General features: G+C 38.0%; 2 protein-coding genes across 2 annotated transcripts in view; one reads left to right on the top strand and one right to left on the bottom strand.

Annotated features, from left to right (window-relative positions):
* Il6st (interleukin 6 signal transducer) overlaps positions 1–19,652 on the bottom strand; it is a 55,997-nt gene extending 36,345 nt beyond the window's left edge. The window contains exons 1-4 of the mRNA XM_008840382.3: positions 19,485–19,652; positions 7,315–7,393; positions 2,764–3,069; positions 1,579–1,699 (exon numbers count right to left, since the gene is read on the bottom strand). Of these exons, the coding sequence (XP_008838604.1) occupies positions 1,579–1,699; positions 2,764–3,069; positions 7,315–7,378 (491 nt within the window). The 5' untranslated portion in view covers positions 7,379–7,393; positions 19,485–19,652. The remainder of the gene's footprint in view (positions 1–1,578; positions 1,700–2,763; positions 3,070–7,314; positions 7,394–19,484) is intronic.
* Positions 18,510–23,410, top strand: LOC115071589 (translation initiation factor IF-2-like). Its single transcript, XM_029567054.1, has 3 exons — positions 18,510–18,537; positions 19,147–20,195; positions 22,871–23,410. The coding sequence occupies exons 1-2, from the start codon at positions 18,510–18,512 to the stop codon at positions 19,944–19,946; spliced, it is 828 nt and encodes a 275-aa protein (XP_029422914.1). The 3' UTR covers positions 19,947–20,195; positions 22,871–23,410.
* The last annotated feature ends 929 nt before the right edge of the window (positions 23,411–24,339 follow it).

Genomic DNA, 24,339 nt, shown 5'->3' with positions numbered 1-24,339 from the left:
AGTGAACGCGGTGCTCAGATGTACTTCATCTTTGTTGTATTGTTTTTGTCTTAAACCCCAAAATTTTCCCTACCTCTTCCCACTGGAAAAAAAAAAAAAAAAAAAAAAAAAAAGACCAGAAAGAACAACCCAGTGGCAGAGTTCTCCCAGCATTACACTGTGGTCTCTAAATAGGGCTTCACACTAAATGGAGCCACAGATCCCTTGACAAAGGGTTGAGGCAGGCCTGGGTGAGAAATCTATAATGAATAGGTAAGCTGAACCTGGAAAATGATATAATACTTGAAATCCAGGAAACCACTGAAGACTGATGAATTTGTATCAAAAGAATGCATGAGCCCATCTGTATAAACTCACTGACCAAAGATGAGATAGTAAGAGCACTAGTAATGTATTAAACCATGTCAAATACATCTAAATATGAATTCATAATGAGGAGAGAATCTCTATCTTTTGAGGCTGCTAGGGAATCATAGTAAACTAGTAATAAAAAGAAAATGTTAATATTGTTTTGTCTCTCTTATTTTATCTTCCCTTTGGGTAATCTACTGTTGATAAAGGAAAGCTTTTCTTTAAGTGTTTCAGAGAGATTTGGGGAGGGGAGAAGACTAGAGGTACAGCTCAGAGGCAGACTGCTTGCCAAGTATCTGTAATATACTTGCTTTGATCTCAAGAACTGTAAAATAAAACAAAATAATAATAATAATAAAAGAATGCTCTAATCTGATGACTCATAAATAACAACCATTGGTGATGGCTCAAACGTTCAAGAGAAAAGTAAATGGGAAGCAACCTGGTTCAATCTTAGAAGCATTATGATGATTGCTACGTGGGTGGTGAGAACCTGAGCTCAGATCCTCATGCTTGCCCAGTATGTAAACACTTTACTGACTAAGCCCCCAGGACTCCTAGCCCACAATTTTAATACTTAAAAAAAAAAAAGAGAGAAAACAATAATGTAGTTCCTTATGGAAAAGCATATCACTCCTATGAAAGAACTTTTACGAAGAAAAATCAAACCCAAATCTGACCGAATCTGTAGACCTAAAAACCATTTTAGGAAATAAAAGGACAAGAGAATATGTCATAGAATGTACAATTATATGGAAAAGGAAAACAAGTAGGTAGAACCTATCATTTAAGGAAAAGACATCAATTTGAAAGTAGGAGGTTTTATTGGATCTCAGTTCAAAAAATCCATTTAAAAACACATATTCTTTAAGAGAAATGGGGAATTAATACTAAGTGAAAGTATGGGGGCATTAAAATATTTCACATTACTACGGTATAACAACAGTGTGTGGCTGTCTTAGAGCTCCATACTGAAATATCTGTGGGTAGAACATGACTAATTTTCTTTAAAGCAGCATGGGACAGAATACATAAACTGCTCACTGCTGATGCTGGTGACAGTGTACATGAAGATCACACATTTCTTTCTATTTTCATAAATATGAGAGATTTTCCAAAATGAAAAGTTAAAATGTTTTAGAATTTCACTTACTATTACTGCTTTATAAAAATGAAAGTGGTGGCAACAATGTCTAACTTTACAGAACAAACTTAAAAGTTCCTTACCACTCAGATTTTAAAGTGAAGTTTGTTTCCAAGTATGTCTCCCTTCCAGGGTCCCATTGACACATCATTTTCTTTCCCTCATTCACAATGCAACTCAAATTTTTAGGTTCATCTGGAGGAACTAAAAGGAAACAATAAGCACCTCTATACCCATGAGTATTACCCAATTTATATACCACCTAAAACACACCTAAATTAGATAAACAAGAGAAAAGTACGGGCACAATGAAAGACTGGTGAGTAATGTGCTAAGTTCTTTTTCTTCAAACTCCTAAAAACTTCATTTTAGGTCACGGTATATATTTTCTATCATAAACTAGTTGGTTTCACATTAACTTTCTACGTAAAAATAAACTTTTGTTATAAGTGGATAAAATATCAATAATGTCTCCATTAAGAATATTTTTTTAAAATAATAAAAGGTAATTAGGAGCAAAAATGATTCATTTATACTTTATTTTACTTTTGGTTTTATGAAACAGGGTCTTGCTACATAGCCCAGCTAGCCTCAGACCCTCAATCCTCTTGCTTCCACCTCCCAAGTGCTGGGATAATGGCATATACCACTACCCTGAGCTACAACATGTCTGTGTTTATTGTTTTTCCAAACTCTACTGGAAGAAAAGCAAATGCTGAAACTATCAGGCTTGGGTGGCCAACAAATCTGGATCACAAGTTAGTCTTTGATCTTTAAGAAGGACCTTCAGATAGGCGTGGTGGGCACATCTTTAATCCCAGCACTCAAGAGGCAGAGGCAGAGGCAGGCGGATTTCTATGAGATGAGGCTAGTAAGTCCTGCTGTGGCTACAAGAAGGACTTCCCCAGTATTTATTCACCTTCTTCACTCAGGTACCTGCCTTACTTGAGCCTTTTCTCAGTCATTAAGAGATAAAGTTTCTATTAATGTATTTCGATTTCAAATCAATATTTTTTTTGTGAGGCAGGAAGGTCTCATGTCAAAGCATTTTCACAAGAATCTGACAAATGCTTGACTTTCAAGAAAGAAATGAAACCCGTTATTCTCTTAGATTTCTATATATTAGTGAAAATGTAGATAGCACTGCTAAACTTTTATCTTCAAAAGTTATTGAACCCACCAGTTACTGTATTTCAGGAAGGCTAACAGACAACATTACAATATAGTTTAAGAGTATAACAAAGTTTGAAAGATGACCAAACTCTTACATCCTGAAAGTATATTGATTCCATACACATTCTGTTCAAGCTGCCCATAAGTCAGAATGTTGCATGTGAGCTGGACACTCAGGGAAGCCATATTTGTGAAGGTAACGCTGGATGTGGTTCTGTTGATAATAGTATATTGCTCCTTAGGAACAGCAACATGGTTTGTTTTCCAGACAATGTAGGTGGCATTTACATGGTACCGCTCCAGACATTCTTCCTTTAGCACACAAACTGCAGTGAAGTTAGAGCCACGCTGTATAACTGGAGATTCAGGGTAGATATAACCACATGGATCCAGAAGCTGAGCTGAAAAAGAACAACATTCTTGAAAATGCAACAAGGGACTGGGCTGAGGACATGTAGCTCAGTGGTACAGCACCTTCTAGCATATGCAAGGCTCTGGGTTCAATCCCCAGCACTGAAAAAAGAACAAAACAAAACAAAACAAAAAACAATGACTGAGTTTCTCCAATACAAACGACGGTATCTGGATGGCAGCACTCAATGGAGAGCCCATAATTCACTATAATTTTCCTTGAAGAGAAAGGAAACACACAACTCAACATTATGGTCTGAATTTAATGCGCAAATTTGTAAAGAACATACACATTATGATGTACAAAATATAAAAATTACCAAGCTGGATTAGAACAAACCTATTTAAGCTGCAGCCCCTGGTCTAATATTCTGGCCTTTCTTTGGAGCAGACTGCCTACAGCATGACTCATACCTGCCCACCACCTATCCGGTCCTTGACCCAGAAAGTCCAGAAAACATGTAGGTATAGCCTCGTTGCTCTTCAGCCCTGAATGCTGGTGAGAGGTGAGACTGGGTAACAAAGGGATGGAACGCCCTGTCCATACATCAAAATTCAGACCATAAAGAAACAGCAAGTTAGCAATCAGAACCAGAAAAAAAGACCAAATACGTTAGTTGTAACGAAAATGCAGGGGATAGAATTTTCTACTAAAAACAAAGAATCAGACTAGTTTTAAGCAATAAATGTATTAATTTTACTCACCAGTGTATGAGATAAAATTTCCTATTTAAAAAAAGAATCGGATAAGGCCCCAAAATAAAACCCAACTACATGCTTTTACCGTGTGACTCCACTGCTGATGACAGTGAATCTCTCATGTTCCTTGCTTTCAATAGTCTCTTAAGACACACTGATTTGAGACATTATGCATCTTTAATTTTTTTGAAATATACAGTATATTATCATTATTATAGTTGCTTCACTGTATAAAAGAACACCATAGCTTATTTCTTGTATCTAAGTATAACTTAGTACCATTACACAGCCTTTCCCTATCTATCCTTCCCTCTAATCTCTTCAGCTTCTGGTAATCATAATGCTGCCCTCAAGTTATTTCTATGAGATCACTGATTTTTTAGATTTCACAGATGTGAAATCGTGTGGTATTTGTGCCTGGTTTATTTCATTTAACATGTTTTCAGTTCTATTTATGTTGTCACAGTGGCAAAATTTTTACCATTTTTAAGGCTAAATAGTACTCCATTGTGAATACACACACTCATTTCCATTATTCACTGATATATTTCTTAGCTGTTGTGAATACTGCTGCACTAAAAATGGGAATGCAGGTATCTTCTGAATTCTTTAGAATTCTCCCAGTAGTGAGAATGCTGGCTGGATCATATGTGTAATGGTTTATATTGATTGTCAACTTGACAGGATCTTGACAAAACTTGACAAAACTCTGGGCATGTCTGTGAGGGAGATTTTAGGCTGGATTAACTGCAGAGGGAAGATCCACTCTAAATGTGGGTGACACCATTGTATGGTCTGGGGTCCTTGGCCACATAGAAAAAGAAGGCAAACTAAGCACTAACATTGATTTGTGTCTTGACTGCAGAGGCAAAGTGACCAGCTACTTCACACTCCTGCTGTGATGACTTCCCCACCCTGCTGGATTGAAGCCCCAAACTGTGAGCCAAAAGGAATCCATCCTTCCCTAGGTTGCTTTTGTCAGGTATTTTGTGATAGCAATGAAGAAAGTTATCTAGTACAATATGATAGTTTTTATTTTTTAAGAACGTCCATATTGTTTTTCATAATAGTTACACTAATTTACAATCCTATGAACAATACACAAGGTTCTCTTTTTTTCTACATTCTTCCCAGCACTTGTTGCCCTACGTTTTTTTGGTGACTAACAGTCACTCTAATAGGAACGAGGCAATATCAGAGTGTGGTTTTATTGGTATTTCCCTGATGCTGAGCATGCTTCTGTGTAACTACTGGCCATGTGTAGGTCTTGTCTTGAGAAATATCTACTAAGGTCTATTGCCCCTTTGAAAAATTAGATTTGTCTTTAATTTTCTACTGAGTTGTTTGAATTCCTTATATAACCACTACTATTCCCTAATTAGATGTATGATTTACAAATATTTTCTATGTTGTAGGTAGCCTCTTCACTTGGTTGTGTTCTCTGCTATGCAGAAGCTAAAAGTCTGACACACTCTCATTTGTCTATCTTTGTTTCTATTACCTAGGCTTTGGGTTCCACCAAAAAAATCCTGCCCATTCCAGTGTCCTAAAGCATTTCCCCAATGTTTTCTCCTAGTGGTTTCAGGTCTTGTATTTAAAGTCTTTAATCAATTTTGAGTTGACTTTTTAAACTGGCGAAAAATAAGAGAAAAACTGGACATCCCATTTTCTTACACCTTGCATTTGAAGAGACTGTTCTTTCTCCAGTTTGTGTTAACTTCTTCATCAAAGATCAATTGGCCATAGACATGAGTTTACTTCCAGGCTCCCTATTCTTTTCAGTTAGCCTAGGTGCTTGCTTTTATACCCACACCATGCTGTTTTAATTAATATAATGCTACAGAATATTTTTAAGTCAGGTAGTAAAAAGATCACCTTTTTCACTCATTTTGCTCAAGACTGTTCAGGGTATCTGGGTGTTTTGTTAGTGGTTTCATATGAATTTAGGGATTTTTTCCCCCCTAGTTCTGTGAAGAATATCACTGATATTTTACATTGAATCTGTAGGCTGCTTCTAAGAGTACAGACACTTTAATATTCTTTTAAGAACATGGGTTTTATGTTTCTGTGTCCTTTTCAAATTCTTTCATTAGGCTTTATAATATAGTTTCTATTTTAGAGATCTATCTATCTATCTATCTATCTATCTATCTATCTATCTATCTATCTATCTATCAATCATCTATCATCTATCTTTGAGACAGGATCTCACTATATAGCCTGGAACTCACTATATAGACCAGACTGGCTGTGAACTCACAGATAATCCACCTGCTTCTGCTTCCCAAGTACTGGGAAATTTTAGAGCTCTTTTGGCTTTGGCCAAATTTATTCCTAGTTACTTTTGAAACTATTGTAAATAGGATGGCTTTCTTGATTTCTTTTTCAGATAATTTACCATTAGCATATAGGTATGCTATTGACCTGGGTATGTTGATTTTGCATCCTGAAACTTTGCTGAATTTGTTTATTAGTTCTGTGTTTGGGTAGAGTCTTTGGGGGAGGTTTCTATATAGAAGATTATGTCATCTACAGTAATAATTTGACATCTTCTTGCCCAATTTGGATGCTTTTTATTCTTTTCTCTTGTCTGACCTACTGCTCTAGCTAGACCTTCAAGTAGTACTAAATAGAGATGGTAGAAAAAGAAAAAAAAAGGTAGTGAAAGTGGACACTGATATTGTGTACCTGATATTACAGAAAAAGCTTTTAGCCTTTCTCCATTCAGTATGTTAGTTGTAGACATCTCTCTCTTCCTCCATTTGACTTTTATTATGCTGAAGTGTGTTCTTCCTCTATCAAATTTACTTCATTTTATTTTTAAATTATGAAGGATTTTTTTTTTTTTTTTTTTTTTTTTTTTTTTAAAAAAAAAAAAAAAAAAAAAAAAAAAAAGAGGACGATAAATCTTTCACTGTGATATATCAAAAGACTTGAACTCACAAAGATCTGCCTGCCTCTGCCTCCCAAGTGCTGGGATTTTTAAGTATGGAGTTTTATCAAATGCATCTGCTAAGGTGATAGTATGTTTTTTATCCTTCAATCTGTCAATGTAGTGTATCACGTTTATTGATCTGTATATAGTAAACAGCCCTTGCATCTTTAGGAAGAATCCATTTAAATCAGGGTGAATAATCTTTCTAATTGCTGTTGGAACTTGTTTTATCAATAATTTCTGTATCTCCGCCAGGTGTGGTGGTATGTAACCACACTGCTCAGTGACACTTTGGGTAACTGAAAAGTTTTAAGAGCTAACAGATTTTTCTCCTATTCCTCTATTTAAAACAACACTTTTTTTTTGCACCTTTCTGCAACCCTAAATTTACCATAGTATAACTAATTAGTATTTAATATTGCCGAATGATCAAGAGTTAGAACTCAAATTATATTTAAAAAATTATTGGGAGTACTTTTACTTATTAAAACTATTTATAAGCATAATTATATAATTACCAAACCTGAGCTTAATTATAAGCATATAAAATATATAAACCTAATTTGTGGAGTTAGAAGGTAGGGCATTTCATGAACCTTACCTATAGATTCAGCGGTGAGGAAAATAACCAAAGCTTGCACTAGCCAAATCCTCAATGTCGACATCTTGCACAAGTATTTCTGTAACAGACACATATAATAATTTAAATATCTGCTCTCTTACCACAATCTAAAACAATATTTTGTTTCTATTATATAGCTATTTTCTGAAAGGTGGTAAAATTCTTATGTGAATGCAGAAAGAGTGCTCAGAATATTTTTCTTTAGCTACTAAAGGTATGGTTATGTAAAACTGCTAGAAGACTATTGATACAGTTAAGCTTAATTAAAAAATAAATCAATCTTGTTTAGATTGAGGTCTCAAAAACCAGTAGTAACTATGAGACAGAAGAGTTCTGAAATTTCTGGATGACAAAGCCCGCTATAAGTAACTTCCAAAAAGTACTATACAAATGAGAACATTTTTGCTCAGTATGATCAAAATTATTCCCTAATAGAAGGTGGTGGCACATGCCTTTAATCCTAGCACTTGGGAGGCAGAGGCAGGCTGACCTCTGTGAGTTCAAGGCCAGCCTGGTCTACATAGTGAGTTCTAGGACAGCTGGGGCTACAGGGAGACCCTGTCTCAAAAAGACCAAACAAACAAACAAAAAAAAAAAAAAAAACACAACAAGAAGGAATGAAAAACGGTAATGATACAGACACTCTGGAAAACAACCTGGGGTTCTTTAGCAAGTTAAAAAAACACAATGTAAGGCATCTCTACTTCTAATAACACATCCAAAAAAATAAGAAAATATGTCTACACAGGACAAGCTCAAATGTTCAAGGCAAATTTATTCACTAAAGTCCCAAACTAGAAATAACCCAAATGCCTACCAATTCTATCAATTGGTAAATGAATAAAAAACCCAAATCATAACAAAGCTATATAAAATAGTACACAGCAATAAATGGGAACAAATTAGTGATACATCAAGAGCATGACAGAATCTAAGGAATAAAGACATCAGACACAACAGGCTGCATACTGAATAATTCTATTTATAGGAACATCTAGAGACGACAAAACTAAGGTGACACAAAACAGATGAAGGACTCCCTGAACTAAGGAAGAGGGGAAGCACAAAGGAACCTTTTGGGGTAATGGAAATATTCAATGACCTGACTGTGATGGTGATTTATAAAGTCTATACATATTTGTTAAGATGTACTGAATTGTGTCAATAATTACAAAGGCTCTGATCTGAGATTTTACTCTATTCTGAAGCTGACAAGTTAGCTTGACACAGTCTTCTGAATACCAGCGAAATACTGAGACTTCTGAGTTAGCAACAGAAGACTTTATTACTAGCAGCAGCAGCAGCACCAGCAACGGCAACACACTGCCCTTCAACACCTTTTGGCAACTACCAGAATGCTATGAAAAGTCAGGTGACACCTACAGGACAAGGATACCAAGTTTATAGAACCCACATCTTTAAAACTGGGCAGAAGAATACCTGTCCTTCACTGGGGGGGGGGGGGGCCTGGCTTCAGTTTTCCTATCAAACTGTACACTAAAAAATGGTGAATTTTAGCACATAAGCCTTGACTGCAATCAAAAAGTATACAGACAAGATGTGCAGTCAAAAGAAATGTGTGCTTATCGCTTCCTAAAGATATACATGCATAAGAATGCTTCATAAAAGCTGAAGGCTGCAGATGCAGCTCAGCAGTAGAGCATGGGCTCAGCATGCACATAGATCTAGAGGTCCAATCCCCAGCATCAAGAATTAAAAAACACAAACTAAGACAGCTGACGAGGAGAAGCAACCAGATATCCATAAACATTAGGACTTGGCAGAGTCAAGTAACAGAGTCACAGCAATAAATAAAAAGAACTTACATGTATATAACAGTTAAATCTCACACGTAATACAGAATTAGAGCAATTAGACTTATAACTAAGCAGTTCCATGAGACATAAGTAAAAAGAAAAAAGATAAAGACAGAATTCACATCTTAATGATTAGAAAGTATTATTTCCTAATTATTTCCCAAGTTTTAAAAGATTATTACTGAGATATAAGAAAAGGACATCTATTAAAGTATTTGATTTTATACCCGAGTGTATTCTGTGTTTCATACAATTAACTTCTTTGGGAGTTTATCTTGGTTTAAAATTGACAGTTTTCCACTAATTTTCCCTTTTTTTGTTCTAAACACTCAGTTTAAAGGTATATTGATAGCACTCCCTTACATCACAGTTCTTGGAAAATTTTCTATGTATATATTGCAAAAATATTGCATACTGAGTTCCTCGAATTTTGTGGGTCTAGGAAGCTTTTATGCTGCTACAATATGCCTAATAACTATAGACCCAAAAAAGGTTCATTTCAGAACGGACTGGTTCTTCTGCAGCAGTCATTTCTCAATTATGGCGACACACCCAGTGGTGTGCTGAAAGGAGCTAAAAGGTGTGTCATTAGTAATTTGGTACAATAATGCTGAAGTTACATGGTGTATGAGTGATTCACTTGAAAAGTTAGAATATCCAATAACTGCTATCACTGCTCATTCTTACATTCATTCCCATGGATTTTCTTAAGTGGGAGAAAAAGCAGTTAAATTGTAACTGACAAATGTTTAATAGTTGTACCACTTTATAAATTTTTATTGCCTATATTGTGACTTTTATGTTTATTTCCATTTCCTTTTTAGTTTAATCAAAGACAGAATGAAGAACTGTCAGTAATACATCAGATTTGCGTTACATGTAAGAAAGAATATCAATATAAATTCTGTAACTAACTATAGTAAGGTTACTGTTATAACTGTAGAATACTGTATGAATCTCCACTGTCTGAAATAGAGCAAGTCATGTTTACTGAGTGAAGAATCTGGGTAGGAATTGGGCTTATCTTTTACAGTATATGTTAATTTGAGCAAATCTGCAAAATATTGGGCATATCTACATTAAACAGAGTTTAATTATTTTAAAATCATCTACACTCTGACCTCTTCCATCAGTACCAATTAAGAGTTCATTCTAACAAGCATTTGGATTCCTTTATGTTACAAGGAATGCTTTCACATTAATTATTTCAGTTGATTCTCCTAATGTCCTTGGGAAGCATATGGGTAGGGAGGGGATTATTCATTGGACTTTTACAAAAGAAAAACAAAAATTCAGACAAAAGAAATTACTTAACCAACTCACAAAATTAGAGAATGAAAAAGCAAGGATTTGAAACAAGTCTGTCTCCAAATGTCATGTTCTATCTATTGGATCCCCTTGTAAAGACAGAAGACCCTTGTTCAGAGAGCTGACCTTAGTAACATTTATTATACACATGCTTTTTAAAATTATAATATTTGTATAATTCTTTGAGAATTTCATACATGCTCTGTACTTTAATTATATTCCCCTCCTATTTCTCCCCCTAGCTCCTGGACCCACCTATACATGTGTTTTTTAAATCTTTAACTGATACTGGTTTTCAGGTTTGGACAAAGTAGCCTATTTTAGAGATCTTCTGAACTTCAGAATAAAGTAATTCCATAAATACTTGTGTGAGAGTATTTAATAGCCTACTGATATCATTATTTGGTCTTTTTTTCTCTTTGAGACAAGGTTTTGCTATGCTGCCTGGCTGGCCATTAACTACTATGTTCAAGTAATCCTCCTGCCTCAGCCTATGGAGCCATTAGCACCTAGTTTATATTTAATAGACACTTGCAAACATTAAGGCAGCTTACACCTAATTCAAACTCCCCTGATGTCTATGTAATGTCATAAAGCTGTTTTGATGAAAGTGACAGAAGCAGTTACACAAGTCCTTAGAACCATACATTTTGTCTTCTACCAGCACTCAGCTAAAATTGCACTGGTGGCTAGGTTTTGAAATATAACCTAAAACAGGCAAAAACAAAACAAAACAAAAAACCTGACTCTTCCTACACATCATGTCTTTGATACATCATGTCTTTGATATAACATAATAAGGAATTAAATTTACAACAAACTTTAAAATTTCAAGTGAAAAGTTGAAAAAAAGGCACATAAGGCTCTGTAATCTCACCAAGAAATAACTAGTGAAAATGTTGGTGGATAGTTTTCTACATCTACAACTCTACACTGTTTAAATCTACATTCTCTTACTTTACAAAGATGGGATCATAAGTGATAAATGTTGGCACTTGCTTTTCTTCACGAAGTACTACATATCGGAAATTTTTTTAAGTAATACCTAATTTAATTCCTTGGAGACTTTGCTCTAATTCCCCTTGACATAGAGATCTTCCCTTAGCCTCTCTGAATTGCTTATTCTACCTGGATTTCCTGCTTTTTATTTTTCTTCCTCCTTCGTCACACTTGGGACCTTCTGTAACAGAAGGGCAAATATTTTATATAGGGATCAAATAATAAATATTTTAGGCTTTGGGGGTTCTTATGTTCTTGGTTGCAACTTGTCAAGTCGTCTGCTGGGGTACAAAAGCAATCACAGATAAAATGTAAACAGTGGATATGACTGTGTCTCAAAACAAAACAGACTGCAAGCTGGATTTGGTCTGCAGGTCAGTTTGCCAACCTCTATTCTAAAATGCCATGTCATTTTCTTACTTTGCTAACTGCTTGTTCAAGACTGAATTGTGTCTCCTACAAAAGATTCACTTGACTCATAACCCCTAGCACTTCAAAATATGACCCTCTCTGGAAACAGGGCCACTGCTGATGTAATTAGCAAAGATGTCATAGTGCAACAGGGTGGGACCTTTGTGTAATACGACCTTTATAAGAGAAACACAGAAAAATGCCAGACAACAGAGACTGGAGTGATTACAACTGTAGGCTAAGCAACACCAACACACGGTTACTACCTGAAGCTAGGAAGAGGCAAAGGATTCTGGTCTCAGAAGAACTTCTAGCCTCTGGAAGGGATAACCTTCTGTTATTTTAAACTACTCAGTTTGTGTCACTTTGTTACATGAGCCCTAAAAAATGAGCATACTATGTGTATCACCAAAAGAGACTGTAAGCACATAAGGCAGTTTTGTTGTGTTTTTGCCATATTCCCAGAACTTAGAGACATACTTAGCATATGATATGCCTATTGGATAGAAAAAAATGCTTGAATGTGTACATAATCTACAGTATTGCAATTTGATTAATGCTGAGTCTGTGAGGAGATATGCTCTAACTTTGGAGGAGATAAATGCGTAGGAGGGAATGGGTAGACCACTTGGTAGGTGTTATGCTTAGCTATATAGCTTACTGGATGATGTGTCCACTTGAATATTCTGCTCCTTTTTAAGTAGATTTCTCATTTCCTCATTAAATTTACAAGTTTTGTTTTTGGTCTTTTTGAGACAGGGTCTCCCTGTAGCCCCAGCTGGCCTGAACTCACTATGTAGACCAGGCTGCTAGCCTTGAACTCACAGAGATTGCCTGCCTCTGCCTCCTGAGTGCTGGGATTAAAGGCGTGTGCCACCACAACCAGCCTAAATTTTACAAGTTTTAAAAATATATTTTGTATATAGTCTTTGATAGAAAAATGATTTGTACATAATTTCCTCCCAATCTATAGCTTGTTTTTTCATGTCTCTTCATTCCTTTGGAAGATTTAAAAAATAAAAATCCTAGCACTTGGGGAGCAGAGGCAGGCAGATCTTGGTAAGATCAAGACCAGCCTAGTCCCTGTAGTGAGTCCAGGTCAGCTAGGGCTACAGGGAGACCCAATCTCAAAAAGACAAAAAAAAAAAAGTTTAATGAAGAACGACATTGCGCTTTTGTGGTACATCTAAGAAATGTTTGTCAAAAGTCACAAAGGCTATCATTCTCCTTTTGTCTTCTGTGAGTTTTACTTAAGAATTTTTTTACATTTAGTATAAGTGTGTGCGTGCGTGCGTGAGTGCGTGCGTGCGTGTGTGTGTAAACAATTTGCAGGAATGAGTTCTCTCCTTCCACCATGGGGGTTCCAGGGACTGAACTCAGGTCATCAGGCTTGACAGCAGATGCCTGCACCTGCTGAGTCATTTTCCAAGTTTTGTAGCTTTAGATTTTATATTTAGGTCTCTAAATACTTTTGACTTTATATATATAGGCTGAGGTAGGAATTCAAGCTCATTATGTATCTATGACTAGCCAATTGTTTCTGAACCACTTGTTGGCAACACTGTTCTTTCTCAAGTGAACTGCCTTCTCACTTTTGTCAAAGTTTGCTAACCATATGTGTTGGTTTACTAGTGCATTCTTAATTCCAGGGGTGAGCAATTTTTCATATAAAGGGATACAAAGTAAATGTTTTAAGTTTCGTGGGCCATAATGTTTCTGTTGGTATTACCACACTACTACTCACAGAAACAGTCATAGATGACACACAACAAATGGCATGGCCATGTTCTTATAATACTTTATAAAATAGGAAGTGAGCTAGATTTTACCAGTGGGCTGTAGTTTGCTAACTCCTGTTCTGTTTGTTCAATTGATCTATTTGCTTATCTTTATGCAACTTTTACACTGTTTTGGTAACTATAGCTTTACTAGTCATGAAATTTATAACTGATTTGATCACGTATCAAAAATAAAAATCAAATGACAAATTAGTAGGACTACTAGATGTTTAATGTAGCTGAACAAAAGATTATTTAAAAAACAAACCAGCACTCCTGCATGCTGCATGTTGGTAATGACCAATTAGGAAATGTAATAGAAAAAAAAAATCTTACATAGTAACACCAAAAGCTATACTACATAGGGAAAATCTAATCAGAATGATGCAAGAACTTCACAACATAAAAATGTACCACAATTTCAACCCAAATAGCAAAGTAGCTTATTTACAGAATTTCGCAAACAAGTTAAAAATTTTACACAAAAATCAAGAGAATGCTGAAAGCCAATTTTCAAACACCACAAAGAGAAGACTTGCTGCACATCTATTCAGACATACTCTAAAGATAACTAAAACACGGCATGGGCCTAGAAGGAGACAAGTCAGTGGGAGGAAATAAAACAAATTCAAGTGTACATAATAATTTATAGGACTGGGATCTAGCTCAGTGTTACAGAGCCTGCCTTGCAAGTGTGAAGCCCTTGTTTTGATCTCTGGCTCCACAAAAAAAATAGATAAATGATAAAGAATTTGTAAGCCAGGTGTGCACACACTTATAAGTCCTAGCTACTTGGTGGGGCTGAGGCAGGAAAATTAATTAAGCCCAGGAGTTGGAAGCCCATCTGGGCAACATGGTGAGAGCACATCAAAACAAAATCTCAACCCGCCCCCACACACTCTAAATCTATCTATCGATCAATTGATCGATCTAGGCATCACATCACTGAGGAAATAAGGAGCTATTCAAATATATACTTTTGGAACAACTGGCTCCATGAGCAAAAATATAAAGGGTTGTTTTTCACTACACACACATACTCCAGGGTTATTAAAGAAGTAAAAGGCCAAATTATAAGCATATTGGAAGAAAATATGAAAGGTATTTAGGACCCAAGAAGAGAGAAGTGTCTCACAAACTATCTTTGCCTATTTTAGCCAAATGAAAAAGTTTCAAGAGTACACTAATAAACATCCATATTCTTACCATCATTTAGGACACAAAACAGTACAAATACAATTGAACCCACACAAACACTTCTTGCTCACAGAAAGTTCAAGGTAGAGAGGTAAAATATACACAAAGTACTACAGGAACACAGAGAATACCCTATTCAGACATGGCTCAGGAGCATTCAGCTATAAAATAAGGACTAAAATGAGAAAACAGTATACAAATGGGAAATACATCACCTTTGACTGTGAAGTGAAGATCACCAATGGCAAAATCCAGTAAGCCAATCTACCAACCAGAGCTGTGCTATTTGAAATACGGTTCTAATGAATTCACTAGGGGATGTGCTAGGGGATGTAGTTGCAGGGGACACAGATAAGACAGACCATCCAAAGAAACAAACAAATAAGACTGTGCAGAAGACACCAATACGAAATGCATTATTTAGAAGTAAACGCTTAATCTTCTCTTCCTTAAAGAAAAGGATGAAACTGACTACTAAAGAGAATATGAGAAATTGAAGGCAGAATATTCAAATTTTAATAGGGCAACTCATGTTTTACTGGAACAAGTTCCTGAATAGGAACACCTGCAGCTTTAAAACAAAGTTATCACTACACATTAACAAATACAGCTCTCTGATTTGTGATCAACTAACTTCTCACGAAATTGCTCTAAAACATACTACTAGCTAACCACAGAATGAAAGTCTTCAGCCCTGTGATACTGTAAGTCATCCCTGCTTCTTAAATTTCTCATAGTTCCTGGTTACTATGCAACCATACAACATAATTTTTTCTTTCCTTTATCCACTTTCTTTTATTCTTTACTGAATTCTCTCCTGGCTGTTATCTCTTGGCTCTGAATGTATCCAAAGACAAAATATTTACTTCTTTAAGACATGTAACTTCAACTATTATCTTACTCTCAAACAAAATTTCAAGAATTCTGGCTTGAATCTTTAATTCTAGTTACAGAGTGTCCTGGATATTCTGCCTGACTCAAATCAATTTAATACATCTCAAAAGCATCTAGGAACATACATGCACATGTGCGTGTACAGGCATATATACACACAGCATTTTTTTAATCACAAGGACTTACCTTTTTTTCTCTACCTATAAACAACTTATCATTTTAAACTGCCTGTCAGTAAAGTCTCCTGCCCCCTTACCTATCCTCTATAGATTAGCTTCTGTTGGTTACTAATCTCATCCAGGCATCTTTCCTAATGTCTTCCTCACCTGTCTTTTTATTCTCTACCACAACCACTCTAACTTGGACACTGATCACAATATTTATAATTGCCTTCCGGCTTCCAGTTTCCTTCTTTCCAGAACATTCTCAACATTGTTGCTGGAACAACCCTTCAAAAGTTTTTAATTAAAGCCATTACCCTTCCTGAAAAGTTTTTAAAAGGGTGAATAATAATGCCAACTATTTTAGCTACCGGAGAACCAGAACCTAAATTGTTTTCGGTCTACCTGTCTTGTCCAATTGATCTTTTCTAATATTCAAGTGTATTTAGAAATAAATAAGATGGGGTATAACTCAGTTGTAGAGCACTTGCTTATCACATGGAAAGGCCCTGGGTTCAGTCCCCAGCCACAAAGTAAGTAAAATCTTTTTCCTCAGACTTCTCTCTCAAGCTACACTTCTAGAGAGAATTACTTAAGTAATTTGGCTTTTTACTCCAACCAGGCTGAAATTATTATTTGTTTTTAGTATTCCAACTGAAAGCAAATATTTAAGCTCCTCACTTTGCTTGGTCTCAGCATATCATTCACAATTTGGTCTTAATGTTCATTTCTCTACTAGCCACACCTAGATGATGAGCTCAAGTCATAACAAACTACTAGACTTCCTCTAAAACATCTTCTTTTAGAATCTGTACTTGTACTTATGCTATAGTTTAACTGCAGAATCAAATGCGTAAGACCTCCTGACTCTGTCCTATTCCACTGTTTATAATCTACATACACATTTCTTCTATGTCATGAGCATCTGTGTTCCCACTGCACCTTTATAGAGATCCCTAAAAGGATTCATAACATCACAGTGATCACACGCTTTCATATGCTCAGAATCTAACATACCTTGAGGCACCTAGTGGACAATTAAGAGAATGGTTTGTTTGTTTATGTATGTATGTGATGCTAGAATAGTGTATGTATGTATGAGGTACTGAGGATTGAACCCAGGGCTTGAAACATGCTAGGCAAGCACTTTACTACTGGCAACATCCACAGCCTAATGATAAATAATGACTTTTAAAAGATCTTCTGGTATAGCCATATCTTTCTGTCACTCATGTATACAATATGAAAAAACAGTATGCATTATAGTTAAGAGTTGGACTGAAGCCAGGCTATGCAAGTATAAATTTAGGATGTGACACTTAACAACTTCAGTACTTGGGTTTGCCTTTGTGTAAAAGCAAATAAGAAGACCTACTTCATAAGGTTATGGAGATTAAAAAGATTATGAGCAAAATGATCCAAACAGTGGTTCACACACACACAAAATTACATATATATTGGTTATTATAGTGAATACTGTGGAGGTTGCACATGCTAGTCCTGTACTGTTCTGTAGACTCCACTCTGCCTTCTATTCTATAGTATGAATGGGCTCCCTCCATTTTCCCCTTTATCCAAATTCAGGTTTCCAGGCTGACCTCTGAGAAATCCACTGAGTATTCCAATCCTCAAATGATCACTTTCTAACAAATTCCTACAGCACTCCATTGTTTAAACTGAAACTGCTATGCATTCAGATAATTTTTCACACCCAAGTCTTTCAACCCAATTTTGTAAAGTCTTTGAAGATCCTGGGTGGTATCTCAGGCATCTTTATGAGTTCCCATAGCACGTGAAATGCTTACTAAAATAATCTCAAGAGAAACCTCAACTGTAATCACACCGACTTTGCAATAAAAAAAAAAAAAAAAATGAAGAGAGCTGTACCGACAGTCTCAAGGAGCCAAACTGCAAATGTATTAGGGCCAGGAACTTCGGATGCTCATCACAGTAAGATCTGGAATAACTTTGAGAGGGAAAAAACCCTTCCTCCTACTGCAGAGTCATGGGCAACACTCAGCTTCTCAAACCAAATTATAAAACTGAGTTTTCTAATAAGAAATTATCAATGTGATAGTGTGTATACAAGCACAGGTCTCTGGATTAGAGTGGTGTCCTAAGCCTGTCTCCTTCACTGTGAAGTACATATTCTAACACCTATTTCATAGGTATATAATAATTAGCATTCACCCTAGTATTTAATTGAAACGTCAAATTCTCAGAAAAAAATAAACAAAAACACAGCCATAAATAAAACAGAACAAAATGTTCAGTTACATAAGAATGTTGCATTAGATTAGCTGGTAGCAATATTTATAATATTCTAAATCACCTATGAGAAACTTAGTATTGTCAATAATATAGACTTGAAAAGAGAGAAAAAAAATCTACCACAAAGTTTATCCTTTTCTCACAATTCTTCCTTGAAGTATTTTTCTTTCACTTGTGAGTAAATGCAAATGGCCACAATTACTCCCCAAAAGAAACACATGGAAAACACAATTTAACCTATGTACTATCAAGCTAGTTCTATAAGTGTAGTATTCTAGTTTACAGTTGAGAAATACTTCCAAATGTTAAATATTAACATAAGCTAAGGAAATTAAGAAATGACGATTAGTTCCTATGAAGATCTGAGTCAGTAATTTCAAATTAAGAACTGTTCCAACTTGAAGCTGGCAGCCAAACGAAGTCTAAAGCGCTTGTTTACAGCACTGATTAAAACAAATCTTTTAGAAAATTCATTCCAGCATTCCAATAATAACTGAGTACTTTAAGACAGTGTAACTGCTGAAATGCCCAATAACTACACAAATTAAATCAAAATGAGTTTCCTTTCGCTGAAAAATGGTGAAAAGAACAAGGGTGGCCAACCAAGTCTTATTTTTAACATTTGACATTATTTTTGTTAAGGGATATTATGAATAAAATCAGTTCACCCACGATTCAAGCTACTTGGAAAAGCCATTAAACATAGGAAAGGAGGTGAAAATTTAAAGACAGATGATTTTCTGAAGATGTAAAGGCATGTGGGATTAGGAAGGACTCGTAGAAGCGACCCAAAGAAGGAACCTTAATATTTTTAAGCATTGGGAACTTTCAACAAATGCTGAAACGTGGTGATTTCTGGGTGAAAAGCTGGTTCCGGGGGGAAAGAAATCACAAGTAGGGAATCAAGAGTTAAGTTGTGGGGCGGGTGGCATTTCGGGGGACGTGGAAGAGCTTACTTTCCGGGATCATTTCTAGTTCCTTCAGGGGCCCTGGACGGGGGAACTAGAAGGACGTGGGAGCCGGTCACCCAGGTCGCGCGATCCTGGAGAGTCAGGGGCTGGGGCTTCGGAACGCCACGAGCCAGCACGCGTGGGCAGCAGGGTCAGGACCCCGGTGAAGAAGGCCAGGTGACAGAGCTGGGGAAGTCGGGAGTGGGAGCAGGGAGGGGAAGGAATGCGGGGATTTCCTGGCTGGCCCGAACAGCCCCGGGTGTGCGCCCGGCAGGGCTCCCGTCCCGGCCCGGCCTCGGGTGCCAGGTGGCGGCCGCGCCAAGCAGCCCGCACCCTCCCGCGCCGCGGCCCTGCCCCTCTCACCTCAGGCCTCGTCGCTCCGCCGCGCCTGTGCTGATCCTCCCACCGGAGCGGCCCGGGCCCTCAGTCCCGCGGTTCACGGGAGGCTCCCGCACCGCTCCCGGTCCCTCGGCTGCTCGCCGCAACCGGGATCGCCCGAAGCTCAAGCAGCGGGGACGCCGCGCAGTCCTCCTTCACCGCCCACCGCGTTGCTCACTTAACTCCGCCCCTCAGGGCCCGGCCCCCCGGACTCAGAGCCAGGTGTCGATTGGCTGCAGCCAGTTACGGCGCCGGCGGCCATTGGCCAGAGGCCGCCGGAGACGACGGGGCGGGACTCTTGGCGGCTGCTATTCCCGTAACGCGGCTCCCCGGCATCCCGGATTCCGGCGGATGAGCCCGGTCCCTTTTCCCAGACTGGATCGAAGGCGTCCCCGCCGCCCCTCCGCAAGGCTGCAGGAGCAGAATGTTACATTTTCCCTGGGATAACTGGGCCTCCGACCGCTGCCTGAGTCGCCCGCACTCCCTTTTCGCCCGGCGCCAGCTGCCTGTTTCCACGGCCTTGCCCCGGGACCGAAGCCGCCCCCGGACGGCCGTGCGCCCTTAGGGACCCGAGAGCGTGGGAGCTCCCTGGGGACAGGGCAGGGCTCGTGGCTCTGACTGCATACCCGATCTCCGCTGGTTGGGGCGACGGCTTCAGTCCGAGGCTTATGTAAACGGTGTAAATTTTTTTTCCGGGTTAGTAAAAGAGTTTGGGAGTAATTGATCAATGAGTCCCTTTGCTGGTGACCTGCCAAGAAACTAGTGGGTTTTTTTTTTGTTGTTTTTTTTTGTTTTTTTTTGTGTGTGTGTGTGTGTGTGTGTGTGTGTGTGTGGTTTGTGCCTTGCAATTTGCGATTAAAATACCTAGGAAAAACCAATTTCATTGTAATTTACCACCTCTCCCGAGCCTGAAAAATGAGTGTGTGTGTGTGTGCGATATTTTTTTCTAAAGTAAGATGAGACGCTTAAAAGATAAGGGGTGTCTGTAAAGAAACACACTTGAGACCAGGGACTTTGGTAGAATGGCTGGCTGCTATAATAGTTTAATGAGCAAATAATACCAATAAATTTAGAAAGTTAAAGTTCTTTACTATATTGACGATTCAGATGGAGTAACATGTATCAAATTATAATCACTCTCCCTGCCCACCTCCCCCATCTCTGCTGCAGATGGAAATCAGGGCCTCACACACTCTACAGTTGAGCTACCCACAGTTGTTTCCTGCTGTCTTGCCGTTCTGAAGGCTCTTTGTCCAGCACTGATTGATCCTTTTCAAATTATGATTCCTTAGCTGTAGGTAAGATAATTTTGAAAAGACGCAGCAAAGGAAACCTTCCAAAGGAGTCCTAGGCAAACCTGGGGTTGGTGCTGCAGCTAAAGATGTATTCAGCTCCTGCTCCCTGCCATCCTATATCTGTCCTGCAGGGTGTGTGACAAGATGGTATTCAACCTTTGCTATGGTTAGGGGACTTTATTTTAAAACAAACTTCTATGAAACTTTATTCAATTGAAAATTTTATGAAGTTGCTGCAAAATTTTCTTTGGGGCAATGTGTAGTGGTTACATGCACCCTCTGTTTTCAGATTGTGTAAATTCAGATCCTGGTACTGCTACTTCCCATCTCTGTGGTCTTGGGGAAGTTTTTGTCAGTTTCTTCATCTGCAAAATAAGAACAATGGTACCAACCTACTAAAATTGTTGCAAGGACCAAATGATTTAAAATACAGAAGGGATTTGCGCATAATACATGTCTAATCAGTACCAGTTATTCCTTTTAAAAATGCTTTATGTGTATGAGTGTGTTGCCTGCATGTATGTAAGTGCATCCATGTCATGCAATGTGGAAGTCAGAAGAGATCATTGAATCCCCTGGAACTAGAGTTACAGATGGTTGTTAGCCACCATGTGGGTGCTGGGAATCAGACCTGGGTCCTCTACAAGAGCAGCCAGTGCTCTTAACTATTGAACCACCTATCCAGCCCCCATTATAGTATTTATTAGCAATCATTTTTCTCTGAGATGGTTGTGGGTAGAAGAAGGGCAACGTCTTACAATACATTTGCCAGCCTTGGCACATTGGTGAGGAATAGAAAGGTCTAGGCCAGTCCTCTTAGTATCTTCAATTCTTTGGGCCTTCAGCCATATTTACCTTGTCACTTCATTCCCAGGGGTTTTTGTATTGGCTCAGCTCAGGCCTTGATCTCAAGAAACTCACAGTTTGTGAGCATGATTAAAATCCTAAGTAAAGGGGCCTGAAGAGATGGCTCAGTGGTTTAGGGCACTTGCTGTTCTTTGAGAGGACTTGGGTTTGGTTCCCAGCACCCACATTGTGCAACTCACAACTGCGTGTTAACTCCAGTTCCAGGGAATCCAACATCTTCTTTGACCTCCACAGGCACCTACATGTAAGTGTTGTAAATTACAGTTTAATAAATTACAGAGTCACACACACAAACACACACACACACACACACCACAAATCTAAAAAAACAAATCCTAACCAAAAAGGATCAATCAGCGCTGGACAAAAGAGCCTTCAAAACAGCAAGAGAGCAGGAAACATCTACTCACCGGGAGGTGCATGACTTTGCAGACCCCTCTGCAGAGTGTTGGCTCTGAAATGACCACCTTCTGTTTAGGAATTTGTCCCTAGAAAGCTCTGCCAAGGATTGCAAAGTGCGCATTTTTTTTGTCATTGTGGTCTCTTGTTGATTCTAAATATGATTGATAATGAATACTAGTTTGTGGAAGAAAAGAGAAGGAAGAAGAAAGGGAGCAAGGGGAGGAAGGAGGGAAGGATAGAGAGGGATGGACAGAAGGACAGAGGGAGAAAGGAAGGAGGGGGAGAAAGAGGAAGGTTAAAAAAAAGTCAGGTCAAAATGCAGAGGTCAATGGAAAAAGAGAAAGTGGTAACAAACTTTCCATTTATGTTCGAGAGTAGGTAAACACAAGAAAACACCTATAGAATTAAGGTGACAGCCGGGCGTGGTGGAGCACGCCTTTAATCCCAGCACTTGGGAGGCAAAGGATAAAATCTTTACCAGCTACACATACAAAAGAGGATTAATACCAAGAATATGCAAAAAACAAAGAAATAAGAAAATAAAAAAAAAAAAAAAAAAAAAAAAAAAAAAAAAAAAAAAAAAGAATTAAGGTGACAAATATTGCAGACATCTTTACCTGCTTCTATTTACATAAATCTCCTGACCAGGATATCCATATACTTCTTCAGTTGTGCCCCAGTGGTGTTTCTGAAACTCGGTATCAGGCTTGAAGCTAACCATGTATCCTGTATCAGTCTAATGATTTCAGCACCCATGGGGACGATTCAGTAATCGCTCTGACCTCACAATTTCTCATCTTTTTCTAGCAATCATCTTCATGTTCACTTCATGTACAAGAACCTACGGATGAAGCCACACCTCAACCTAGCCGTTGAATGAGATTACTCCACCTCCAACATTTCAGGTTGTGTTTCCTTCTCCGTACCCATAGCCACCTACGCCTGTATCTTTCCTTTTGTGCTAACTCCCACTGTATCTTCAATTTGTCTTCATTGTGACCTCCAGTTCTCAGAACTTGCTATTTCTAGCTTCTCTTCCTAAGCAAAGAGAACTTTTAAATCAACTGTTTCAACTATATAATCACTTCTATCTTCAGTGCCCTGGATCTTCAACCATGTGTTCCTTACCAATCTATTTCCCAATGATTTCCCTTTTCCTTAAACTATAGCCTTGCCCAACATTTATTCTTGATATAGAAATCTGTTTCATTATTCTCTGGAAGGGTCAAGACTACAATTTGTGAGCATCTTTGAGTTTTTCCAGTTTAGGATTCAACTACTGTACATACCTATCAACTTTACCCCACAAGGAAGGCCCTTCATAAAAATGTTCATAATAAATATTAATTTCACTACATATATATATACACATATATATATATCAAGCAGTCAGCTACTTTTGTGTCCTAAAGTCCAGGAATAAAGTAGATACTAAATATTCCAATTTCTTCGATTTATTTCCTCAGTAAACGTTTCCTATCACTTATGTCCCTGCACTGAGATATGGCTTTAGGAAGACACATGCACTATCCTTGAAGGATTAAAAGTCTAATGAGATAGGGCTGGAGAGATGGCTCAGCAGTTAAGAGCACTGACTGCTCTTGCAGAGAACCCAGGTTCAAATCCCAGCATCCACATGGCAGCTAACAACTGTCTATAACTCCAGTTCCAGGGGACCTGACACCTTCTTCTGACAGCTGCAGGCATTGCACGACATGGGTGCACTTACATACATGCAGGCAATATACTCGTACACATAAAATAAAAATAATAAACTTTTTAAAAAAAAAAAAGTCTAATGAGATAAATAAACGAAGAGCTAGATGAACGATGATGGCGATGGCACACTGCAATGAAGAAGGTAAGAAGAGTACTCTGGGAGCTCTAGTGTTTGAATACTATAAGAACTGGGGACAGTAAGAACACAGTGATTCTCTCTTCCTCATTCATACACCCTTACATACCTGTGGATTAAAGATGGCCACAAATCCTTTGGCCCTCAATGGGGAGATGAAATCTGTTTCCCTTCTTAAATTTGGGCAGACTTGAGACTCCATTGATCAGAGGAGTCCAGAAAGAGACCCTGGGTGAGAAGGGGGTTCAGCCTCTAAGAAGAGCTTCCACCTTGGGCTTTGGGGTTCCTGAGCCATCAAGTAGGAAATACTGCTAATGTATTAGACTGTGTCCTAGTTTGCTTCTCTATTGCTGTGATAAAACACTGACCAAAACCAACTTGGGGAGGAAAGGGCTTATTTCATCTTACTCTTCCAAGTGAC

Source organism: Nannospalax galili, unplaced genomic scaffold (assembly GCF_000622305.1).
Source record: "Nannospalax galili isolate Female #2095 unplaced genomic scaffold, S.galili_v1.0 scaffold339, whole genome shotgun sequence".
Classification (NCBI taxonomy): Eukaryota; Metazoa; Chordata; class Mammalia; order Rodentia; family Spalacidae; genus Nannospalax; species Nannospalax galili.
This window is presented reverse-complemented; position numbering and strand designations above follow the sequence as displayed.

What these genes read in the sequence shown, in the direction of transcription:
- LOC115071589 (XM_029567054.1), top strand. Translation starts at nt 18,510, where the DNA reads ATGACGATTAGTTCCTATGAAGATCTGA. An exon ending in TAGTTCCTATGAAGATCTGA is followed by an intron (nt 18,538 to 19,146) that starts GTCAGTAATTTC and finishes GATCATTTCTAG; the next exon opens with TTCCTTCAGGGGCCCTGGAC.